At 39.3% G+C, this 12,000-nt stretch overlaps 1 protein-coding gene across 5 annotated transcripts in view; it reads right to left on the reverse strand.

Annotated features, from left to right (window-relative positions):
* NBAS (NBAS subunit of NRZ tethering complex) overlaps positions 1-12,000 on the reverse strand; it is a 329,576-nt gene that overhangs the window by 159,471 nt on the left and 158,105 nt on the right. For all 5 annotated transcript variants that reach the window (XR_015135793.1, XM_086323557.1, XM_086323555.1 and 2 more), the window contains exons 30-32: positions 8,802-9,031; positions 4,969-5,081; positions 3,763-3,876 (exon numbers count right to left, since the gene is read on the reverse strand). Coding sequence is in view for 4 of the 5 variants with exons in the window: in XM_086323557.1 (XP_086179683.1) it covers positions 3,763-3,876; positions 4,969-5,081; positions 8,802-9,031 (457 nt within the window). In the remaining variant the exon portion in view is untranslated. The remainder of the gene's footprint in view (positions 1-3,762; positions 3,877-4,968; positions 5,082-8,801; positions 9,032-12,000) is intronic.

Genomic DNA, 12,000 nt, shown 5'->3' on the forward strand with positions numbered 1-12,000 from the left:
GCTTAAAGTTCAACATTCAGAAAACTAAGATCATGGCATCCAGTCCCATCACTTTATGAGAAATAGATGGGTTAACAGTGGAAACAGTGTCAGACTTTATTTTTGGGGGCCCCAAAATCACTGTAGATGGTGATTGCAGCCATGAAATTAAAAGACTCTTACTCCTTGGAAGGAAAGCTATGACAATCCTAGATAGCATATTCAAAAGCAGAGACATTACTTTGCCAACAAAGGTCCGTCTAGTCAAGGCTATGGTTTTTCCTGTGGTCATGTATGGATGTGAAAGCTGGACTGTGAAGAAGGCTGAGTGCCGAAGAATTGATGCTTTTGAAGTGTGGTGTTGGAGAAGACTCTTGAGAGTCCCTTGGACTACAAGGAGATCCAACCAGTCCATCCTAAAGGGGATCAGTCCTGGGTGTTCATTGGAAGGACTGATGCTGAAGCTGAGACTCCAATACTTTGGCCACCTCATGCGAAGAGTTGGCTCATTGGAAAAGACCCTGATGCTGGGAGGGATTGGGGGCAGGAGGAGAAGGGGACGACAGTGGATGAGATGGCTGGATGGTATAACTGAATCAATGGAGATGAGTTTGGGTAGACTCTGGGAGTTGGTGATGGACAGGGAGGCCTGGCGTGCTGCGATGCATGGGGTCACAAAGAGTCAGACACGACTGTGTGACTGAACTGAACTGAACTGAACTTGGGATACTGGCTCTGGGAGCCCTAGGCCACCACATAAGAAATCCAGGTAGTGTGACAACAACATAAGGAAAGATGGTAAGGAGAAACCACATAGAGAAGAGAAAGCCCGAGCTACTCCAGCCCCCAGCTTTTTCAATCTTCTCAGCCCAGGTGCCAGACATGTGAACAAAGCAGTCTTTGAGATAACCACAGCCCTAACTGCTATATCTGACTGCAGTTTCATAAAAGACCCTGAACTGCCCAGTCAACCTTCAGAACCGGGAGAGATAAGAAGACATGACTGTTGTTATTTTAAGCTGCTAGGTTTCAGGGTGGTTTGTAAAGCAGCAATAAATAACTGCAGCATTCTGTAAGCTTCAGATACATGTTACCTGCCTGTGATTCCTTTCTTAACACCACTCCGCCCCCAGCTAAATATTACAATTGTCTTTTGGATTCTCTAACATCTGTTTACAGAAGCCGTGGACTACCCTCATACCCCATTATGCAACACAGTTCTCTGCTTCTGCAGCCCTCTAAGATGCTAAATTCCCAGAGGGCAGCAGGTGTGTAATAGAACTCTGTATCCAAAGTACCTGACAAAGTGGTATTACTTTCCTCTCTGGGGCCTCTATTTCCCCATCTGTAAAATGCCAGTAAGGAGAGCCTGCAGTGAACAGCAGAAGAGCCAGTGTGTTAAAAGGGCACAGAAGGGAGCTGGCACACAGCAGTCACGGATACACAGTAGCTATTACGTGCGCTCAGGGGGCTCACAATAAAAGCACCATGTTGAATGAAATATGGATACTAGTCTTCTCCTTTAATGATACTGGACTGAAGTTATAACACAGATTCCACATTCAACTTTGTGAAACAGAGGTGGTCAAGTTGAGAGGGTTCCAAATAGGAGAACTAAAATAGCTACAGCAAAGAAAAGCCATTTGAACACCAGGTGTTCCACACAAATGTACTCGGCAGGACTGAAGAGTAATGTTCATACCATTAAAAATGCAGGCTTATCTTGATCACTGATATTCCTATTTTTAGGTCAGTGTCACAGGGATGAAAATGGAAATTAACAGTAGTAGGCAGGTACATGGAAAATGTAGACAGCATCCCTGACTGCTTCATTAGTGTCTATGACTGGATCCTTAAGAAATTCTTCCCTGATGATCAGAGAGCTTTCAAGTTTACAAAATGCTTTCGTATGTATTAACTCGTGTGAGTCTCATAACCTAGACTTAAAGCAGGGGGTGCATTCCTATTTTCCAGAAGCTGAAGCTTAAGTCACTTAGCAAATGAATAGGAGAGTAAGGACAGGACCAGTCTTCAGACCCCATGCTCAACTTCTCTGCCGCCTTCCAAGATACCTCCCGATGGCTGCCTGGCCCCCAAGGGATATCCGAACACATCTCCAAGGCCAGAGGTAAAAATGCTAGTGTTACGCTTTCAGATAGGCTAGAAAAGGACATCTGACACCATAAAATATACTAAAACTATAAAGCCTTAAGAAGAAGAGTCCTATTTAGATTTTAAAACATAAATGTGTCTACCAAATATACATATACATATATATATATTTACTTAAAGCTCAAAATATAAACAAAATCCTCTTTACTTTTTTAAAGCTAAACATGGAATTTAACCCCATTTTAATTAAAAACAATTTCTGGGGTTAAAAGCCATCTTCAGGCAGGACTAGATCTTGAGGCATGTAGACTGCCACTGGGGCGTTTTCCTTCTCTCAAATGGATTCATTTTCAGAAAACTGATCAGACAAATGACTGCCAGCATCCCTAAGGTTGTATCCTTACGAATTTAATTTAGAAAAGAAGAATGTGCTTCTGTCTTCCTGTGTTTATATATCAAACGTCAGGAAAGATTTTGATTGGTTTTTCTTGAGTCGCACGGTCATCTCTGCACTGGCAAGTGGACAGAAGGTACTGGCAGGACGACAGTGCCAACAACTGTGGCAAAGCATCTTGACTGGCAAGTCTCCACTGGGAGAGGGACGGGGTCCCAAAGGAAGACCACTTAGCAAACCAACAGACATGTCCAGTATAGACAGCTGGTGTTTCGAGTCAGCGGGTGGGCTCATTTTCATTCTTTTAGTTGAAATGGGAAGGTATTTGTCACAAAATTGTGCTGGATTTGAAAATTTTAAGCTGCACACTTTAAAATCTGTTTAAGAAGATGAGGACTCACTTGAAGATGTCCATCAGGTGAGATACACATTGGATGAGTCAAAAATACAAAAGAAAAACGTTAAAAGACTGGTAAGCACAACAATGTGACACATGGAGTATGGACTCAGAAATGCTCTGTTACTTAACCCTGCTGAGCAAGATCCTTAACTTCTCTGACCTTCAAATCCCCTCATAAAACAGGAAGAAAACATCAACATCATTTAATAGAAAATGAAATGAGACAATGCGTGAGAAAACCTGGCCAAACAGTAAATGCACAAATTGTTCTAAGTAATTATTCAGGTTCAAAAATGTTGATTTGGGAGAATGGCATTGAAACACGTATAATATCATATATGAAATGAATTGCCAGTCCAGGTTCGATGCAGGATACAGGATGCTTGGGGCTGGTACATTGGGATGACCAAGAGGGATGGTACGGGGAGGGAGGTGGGAGGGGGGTTCAGGATGGGGAACACGTGTATATCCGTGGCGGATTCATGTTGATGTATGGCAAAACCAATATAATATTGTAAAGTAATTAACTTCCAATTAAAATAAATAAATTTATATTAAAAAGAAAATATTACACCAAATGTGGAAACTGAAGGTGAACTAGTTGAGCTGCCTTGTCCTACTTTTTAAGTTTTCTGGTTATAAATGGTAACTCTGACTTCTCTTTCTGACCCTGTATGACCATGGAGCCCCAAAAAAGTCTGCCTTCATTTAGAAGACAGAGGTCCAAGCAGCTCAACATAGGAACACATCTTAATAACATGCCAATCTTGCTGGAAAAGACAAAACCTTGCTGAAAAGCAGCTCCTCTCACACCTAGTAGCACATATTCCAGTGTTTTCCTAGGATGGTGCACAGCAGTTAAGCTTTCAAAACTTACCTGCTACCCTCAGCAGCTCAGCAAGGCCCAGCAGCTTGGTGGACTGCTTGTAGCACGTGGGGGACTGGCAAATACACTCCTTGACGAGGCCGATCCGATCAGAGCACAATCGCACTACAAAGGAAGACACACTGATGATTCGTGACCAGGGACACGACGGAGGTACACTGACCTCCCTAATTTAAGGCAAATGAACCAAGTGAAAACTGTGTTTACCCCCAGATCAATAAGAATTAAGTAAAAGGCAATTTAAAAAAATAATGAAGTTATTGTTGACTCTGAATAGATAATATACAATAAAACACACCAACGAACCTGTAACAGACTATCACTGATCAATGATATTAGAAGTTAAAAAAAAAAAAAAAAAAAAAACACCAGACACACAATTCCAGTGAAAACTTATCAAAAACCAGAGATGAAAAGAACTTAGCTAAACTCCCACTTCCAATTCTGAACATTTCCAGAGTTAGAATAAAGATAAGAGCCCTCTGCTGTACACCTGAAACTAACACAACACTGTCAGTCAATTATACTTCAATAAAAAACATAAAAATCTTTTCAAGAATAAAGATCAGAGATGACATGGAAACTAGCCAAGCATACCACAAATCACCAAACACACTTACTTCATTTAGGGCACTGAGTTGCAGGATTTGAAGCAACAGAAAATCTCCCTCCTGCTTATCAGGTGAGGCTCAGGACACTGGGAGATGCCCACTGTCCCAAAAGGACAGATGACCTGTTTGGGCTGGTACTAATCTGACTTCCACCTTTAGGTAAAAGAACTTGAGCAATGCTAACATACTGTTAGTAATTTAACTCTAAACAACAATTTCCTGTCATTCCCTCTGTTAAAAAAAAAATACGGATTCAATTAAAGAATATTCTACAGTAAGCATAAGAAGAAATAAACTATTATCATTTAGAGCTACTTATAAATTATGCAACTGAAATGAATAAATTTCAATCGAAAACTGATGTAAAGGTGAAACTCTCACCTGTAATCCCCAATTTCTCTTTTTGTTTTTATCCAACAGCCTCACTGCTGTAATAACGGCACTGAAAAATGGGACAGAGGGCAGAACCTATTGCTAACAGATTAAATGACCAAAAGTACTCTTTATTTAGACACCTAAACAGGAATACTAGTGAATTTATGCAAAATAAGTTCATAAAAGTGCAACACTTAAGTAGAAAACTCACCTTGCAAAGGCAAGATCTTCACCCCAAATTCTTCAAGGCACCCCAGGGCCTGGATAAGATCGAGCTCCTCTTGAATGGCGGCAGGTCGATCTGTTATCAGCTGTAAACAGCACCTAGGACAAAACCATTTTTAAAGTGGAAAAGCAGCATACGTTCAGCTAAGCTGCCCTTCTATGATCGACAACACAGAGATCCAACACATTTATCAGACACCAACTCCCTTCCAGGTATTCTGCTAGAGGCTTTCTGATCTCTTTCTTAATCCTCACAGCAAGGCTGCGAGACAGAGAAATATCACCACCTGCTTTGCAAGGAAGCCAAAACTGAAGCTCAGAGGAGTGATATGTGCAGGTTACAGCACGTAAGGTATCAGAGGATAAAGCAAGGTACGTTAGCTCCGGGCTTAGTGCTCTGTTTACTGTTGACTCCAGAGATAATGATGATTTAAAAAGGATTAAGCAAAAAGACGGAATTTGTATAATTTCCAGTTATTCTTCTAAGGAAAGCAGAAATGTCTTGATTTCGGTCACAACTTTGTCTCTCAAAGGAAAAAAGAATAACCTAACAAAGTGCACAAGAGACATTTTGCTGATCAGAAACAATCAGTTGTTGACGCAGTACTGAGATAAATGTAAGTGACAGTGATTTGATAATCTAAGAATTTGTGATACCTATGGAGGATTTTAAGCAAATTTTGTCAAACTCAGAGAAAGCATACTTGATAAATTTTAGTTAACAACAAACCTATTTTCTGAAAGATGCACATAGAGGAACAGTGCGGAGAAGGCAATGGCACCCCACTCCAGTACTCTTGCCTGGAAAATCCCATGGATGGAGGAGCCTGGTAGGCTGCAGTCCATGGGGTCGCTAAGAGTCGGACACGACTGAGCAACTTCACTTTCACTTTTCAGTTTCATGCATTGGAGAAGGAAATGGCAACCCACTCCAGTGTTCTTGCCTGGAGAATCCCAGGGACGACAGAGCCTGGTGGGAGGTCGTCTGTGGGTCGCACAGAGTTGGACATGACTTAAGTGACTTAGCAGCAGCAGCAGCAGAGGAACAGTGGGGCATGAGACTAGAAAGGACAGGCAGAGATCAGGCCATGAGAGTTAATGATTCTAAGATCCTGGACCATCACAGGAAGATGTCTAGGCCAGTGTCTACCTACATGACCAACTGACAGATATAGGCCTATCTTCTTGAAAAAATTAAGGCATTTAAATCAGATAAGCAGTAACACATACTACTGGTTCAAGGGTAAACAGTATATAACCTATTTATGGTATCTACCAAAATTCCAACTGAATTTACCTTTGAACACAGGAATTCCAGTTCTAGGAATTTATACTACAGATAGGCTCTTTTTGAAATAAAAGACACTAAATCAGGAACTAATTAAATAAACTATATAAACGTCAAACAATGGAATATTCTACAACCACCAAAAAAGAATGCAACAAACCAATATGCACTTACACAGAAAAACCCTATATATAGATACCGAGTGAAAACAAAACAGAGAAAGGTATGTACAAGTAGTAAGCACCTGTGACCTAAGAAAGAAGAATGTAATATTCAATAAGATATTCCAGAAGGATACACAGGAAATAAATTAAAAATATAGAGGGCATTAAAGATAGGGGAACTATAATGAGGAGAAAGACATTGTCCATAGCTATCTTTCTGTATTTTTGAATATTTTATCTCGTGGCTGCATTGCTTCTTCAATTAAAAAAAATTAGTAAATAAATAATAATTTAATCAATAAGAATAGATGGCTTTTTTCTATTTCAATAAAACTGTGAACAATTAAATATATCTGAGCTCACAAATCACAATCAGTTGGTGCAACGTTATACACATATGACATTTTTAAAATTAAAGTGTGTCCTTATAGGAGAAATTCCATGGACAACAGAGCCTGGCGGGCTATAGTCCACGGGGTTGCAAAGAGTTGGACACGGCTGAGCAACTAACACTTTCACTTCACTTTCATAGGAGAGAGGAGATGGATGAAAGGAAAATACTGCAAGTATAGTTTTAAAATGATCTCCAGGAGCATCTGTCAAGAAGATTTAGGTCAAACACAACTCCCAGTTTCAAAGCCTGTTCTATTTGATATTTTCATCATCTGAAATAGAAATACTTTCCCTTGGGAAAGGAGAAAAAATTTACTAACTATTTTAAACAACTTTGTCAAGTTTAATAACATGCCTTGAGAAAACATGACTCTGGATAAGATTTCACTGGCGGAGGTGGGGAGGGAGGGCAGAGGGTGGGGCAGGGAAGTTACCTTTAAAAGTCTTGCTAGAGTTGAAGCAACTACTAGTCATTTGAGGGGAAAAGTAACTTAATAACTACCACAATCTTTACACCAAAATAATCCTAATAAGCCTAAAATTTCAATGCAAAAATAAAACAACTGAAGTAGTAAGAAAACAATACGAAAAATGACTTTAATGATCTTTGGAATTAAAGGTCTTTCAAAGTCTGAGACAAAAGACAGAAAGCTTATATAAGAGAAAAGAATAACAATTACAATTTTTAGAAATTCTAAATAGCCATTTGAAAGATAAATTATATACAATAAAAAGCTGGCAACATAGTTAAGCCATTAAGAGAGGCAAAGGCCTAAAGTTCTACATGCAAAAAAAAAAAAAAGCTCCTAAGAACGAAGATGATGACATCCGGTCCCACCACTTCATGGGAAATAGATGGGGAAACAGTGTCAGACTTTATTTTTCTGGGCTCCAAAATCACTACAGATGGTGACTGCAGCCATGAAATTAAAAGATGCTTACTCCTTGGAAGGAAAGTTATGACCAACCTAGATAGCATATTCAAAAGCAGAGACATTACTTTGCCAACAAAGGTTCGTCTAGTCAAGGCTATGGTTTTTCCTGTGGTCATGTATGGATGTGAGAGTTGGACTGTGAAGAAGGCTGAGCACTGAAGAATTGATGCTTTTGAAGTGTGGTGTTGGAGAAGACTCATCAGAGTCCCTTGGACTGCAAGGAGATCCAACCAGTCCATTCTGAAGGAGATCAGCCCTGGGATTTCTTTGGAAGGAATGATGCTAAAGCTGAAACTCCAGTACTTTGGCCAGCTCATGTGAAGAGTTGACTCATTGGAAAAGACTCTGATGCTGGGAGGGATTGGGGGCAGGAGGAGAAGGGGACGCCAGAGGATGAGATGGCTGGATGGCATCACTGACTCGATGGACGTGAGTCTCGGTGAACTCCGGGAGTTGGTGGTGATGGACAGGAGGCCTGGCGTGCTGCGATTCATGGGGTCGCAAAGAGTCGGACACAACTGGGTGACTGATCTGATCTGATCTGAAGAATCAATACCAAGAAAAAGGAATGCTAACTTTCCTATACAACAAGCCAAGAGAAGAATAGAATCCCTAGTCCATAAATTTCCACTTGGAAGGGACTTTTGGGTTTTATTATCTAATCAAGTCTCCTGTCCCTAAGCAGACTGGAAGCCATGTAAAGGATACAGACATGACCTAATGTGCTAAAATTTTCCAAAACCTGGATTTTCAGGCTACCACATGAATTTCTTCCAATAGAAGAAAAGTATAACCTTACAGAAAATCAGCTAGAATGACTGTGGGAAAGTGTGCTAGAGAAAAAGGCTCATAAACTAATGAACACTCATGATATAATTAAGTTTTCTTTCTATATTCAAGCACTAAGCAACTGTACCCCAAATGGAAGAGTACTCTGCACTTGTGATAACGTATTTTGTAAATCAGAGAATAACACCAACAATGCAGTGTGTGTATTCTGACCCCACTCTCTCTTATGGAGAACATAGAGTTCCTCTACCTGGCCAGATCCATGCAGGTGTCAGTGAGGTTGGTAGAAGAATTGAAGTACTCTCTGCTGGCTGCCAGAACCAAGTCAATACTTTTTTCGTAACTGACCCTGAATTGGGTTTTTCCTTTATGGGCTATACTAGTTGGTGGATTTATTGAGCAAGCACTGCAGTGCATCATCTGCCCAGCCAGGTGGATGTTCTCAAGGCGACTGGAACACAGAAGACTTTCTGTAAATATCTGGGGAAAAGAATAAACTAGAATTAGTGCTTAGAAAGGGAGGACTCAATTCTCAATACAATGGAAGCTCTGATATCCAAGTATAATAAATTTTAAAAATACATCCATTCTACAAGTAGAGGTTGCACAATACCATGAATGTACCTCAATGACAATGAAGCATACTTTAAAATGCTTAATTTTATGTTATGTGAATTTCACCTCAATTGAAAAAAAACTCCCTCTTTTAGCAAGAAGAAATAATTTAACTGAACAAACTAATGGTAAGCATACTTTCATGTGTTACAATGAACACTTAAGTAAAATACCTAAAGTTCATACTCACTAAAATCAGGTCCATTAGACATACTGTCCCACACTCTGGTTGAACTATAACATTTTCATTTTTTAAAAGAAAATCTTTGAATATGGTACACATAATTAATGACTGCTTAAAGCACATAAAGTCAGTCTCAGAAGTGTACGTGAATGCTCAGTCTATCAGTCACGTCTGACTCTTTGCAGCCCCAAGGACTGTAGCCCGTCAGGCTCCTCTGTCCATGGGATTTCCCAGGCAAGAATACTGGAGTGGGTTGCCATTTCCTTCTCCAGGGGACCTTCAGTCTCACTAAAAACCTAAGCCACAAATGTTCTCCTTACACTTCACCACTAGAATGACAATACACCACGTGACTTTTTTTTTGCCAATCTGCAAATTAAAAACTATTTAAATACAACAGAAGCTACTTGATGGAAGGTAGTTGTGCAAATACCACAGCATTTTACAAGGCAACTAATAGCACCAATTAACATAAAATTTATTCTATAATTGAGGTTATTTACTTATTCCAAAAGAGTCTCATTAAAGAGATACATTTAAGCCCACACTAATCATATCAATATATAATCAGCACAAGAACTTCCCTGGGAGAATGTCCCCGGAAGAAGGTCCCAGGGACTGCTCTTTCCTATCACGCCAGAGGACAGAAATAGAAGCAAGAACTGAAAAGAAGATTTAATGGACAGGCAAGAGTTTCCTTATAAAAAGGAAGGCTACCCAATTTTGATAGGATCTCCTTACTCTCAATCATTCTAAGCTTCCGGAAAAGGTAGTTTTATTCAGGCTTTTACTAAAATGACTGGCAAGGATAAAATTACTAATCTCCAAAAAGGGATCTGCTATAAAATACATATTGTGGCAGAAAGCAAATTATCAGGCAGTAACCCTAAGCACTTATACAACAGGTGAAAATGGCTCTCTCCAGGTGACCAAAATGACTTAGGTGTAACAATTTCTCTTTTCCTTTGATTTATTCAGGTAAGCCATAGAGAGTCAATGCCCAATACTGAAAATAACAATTCACTCCTATTATTTTAAAGGTTTTGCTGAAATAACAGTACATATTTCTGCTCTACAGGCTATATAGAAATCTTGCACTTTATCAAAATTGAGCCAATCACATTTCAAATTAATTTCCAAGAACAGGTAAACTGAATACAACGGCCACAAGTCAGTAAGACAATATAGCATAATTTAAACAGCACTAAAATATTTTAAAATGCCAAATCTGGGTTATCCTCTAGAATCAGTTTAAGACAGTTATAATATGCTTTAAAATGTTTTCTCAAAGAAGAAAGACTAACAGCACAAAGTTGTTAAAATATCAAAGCCTAATACAAATGTGTTAAAATATAACAAAAACGATTTAATATGTCAAGCTATTATGATACATTACACAAAAGTGAGTTCAAGTGTAATATATTTAACACCAATTTTTCAGTCAAAATCAGAAAATACCAGGAAATAATGCTACATACACTTAAAAACTACTTTAAGCATACTAATGACAGTTAAGATTTGGGGACCCATATGCATATAGATTATTTTCTCCTGAAACTGAATTTCCAGTTTTGCTTTAGATACAAGGGGGAAGTTACTGGCAGTTGTGCATGGTCGGAGACTGTAATCATCAATATAAACTTTACACCCATCAAGCACATAAAAATCTGAAGTTCAAATACAAAAAACTATTCCTTTTTCAACAGCCTATGTTCATTTCTCAACAGTGCTCTTTTGTTAAAACCACCTTGAATTAAAATACAGCCAATTTCATAAAACACAGACCTATTTTATAACTCTCATTTTATCAACAGGTTATGCTTCACGATTGTCAGAGCAGAGCAACACGAGAAATATCCTACACAATTTGGATCTGGCTTATTTGATAGGAAAGTTCAAATGGGAACACTCTTTTGAACTGTATCTCATTAAAAATGGGTTAGCTGGATCATTTTTCCATGCAAAGCCTGAGGAATTTGGTGGTAATTCACATACCTTCCAAAATAAGGATTAAATCCTCCCGGGTTACAATCTGAGACAACTAGCCATCTTTAAGTACCCTTTGTACGCCAAATACTAGAATATGCACTAGGGGATCTGAAGATGAACATGATCTAATAATGCCTGCCTATAGGCTAATGACCAAGAGGAAGAAACTTATAGAAACACGCAAGTCACTACATTTGAAAGAAAGGCTACAAAAGAGATGAGCTATATCAAAGGACAAAGGAAGGCATCCTAGAGGACATGATTAGTGAACTGAATCCTACAAGTTATCATCAATTTTCAAATTTAAAAAAGAGGAACATATTCCAGGTAGGCAAAAGGAATAACGTGCAGAGTCACAGAAGCAGGGAACAGCATGGTGAGTGGAGGGACTCAGGACACATCAGACACCACTGGAGCCCAGAGGACACAGTGGAGTGTGTCAGAGGCGAGAAATGCACAGGATGGCTGGAATCCCCAGTGGCTTTCTATGACAGGGTAAGAAATATGGGTACTTTCTGACTGTAGATAGGGAACAAGCAGCTCATTTTAAGAAAAAGAGTATAATGAAAAGGTCTGTTCTAGAAGAATATTCTCAATCCGTGTTAAGTTAGAAGGAGACATGGAAGGAGCGCAACAAGTTTGCAGGATTATTGCAACTTAG

The sequence above is a fragment of the Bos grunniens genome, chromosome 11, assembly GCF_055505025.1.
Source record: "Bos grunniens cultivar Pamir isolate PY7600 chromosome 11, Bosgru_T2T1.0, whole genome shotgun sequence".
NCBI lineage: Eukaryota > Metazoa > Chordata > Mammalia > Artiodactyla > Bovidae > Bos > Bos grunniens.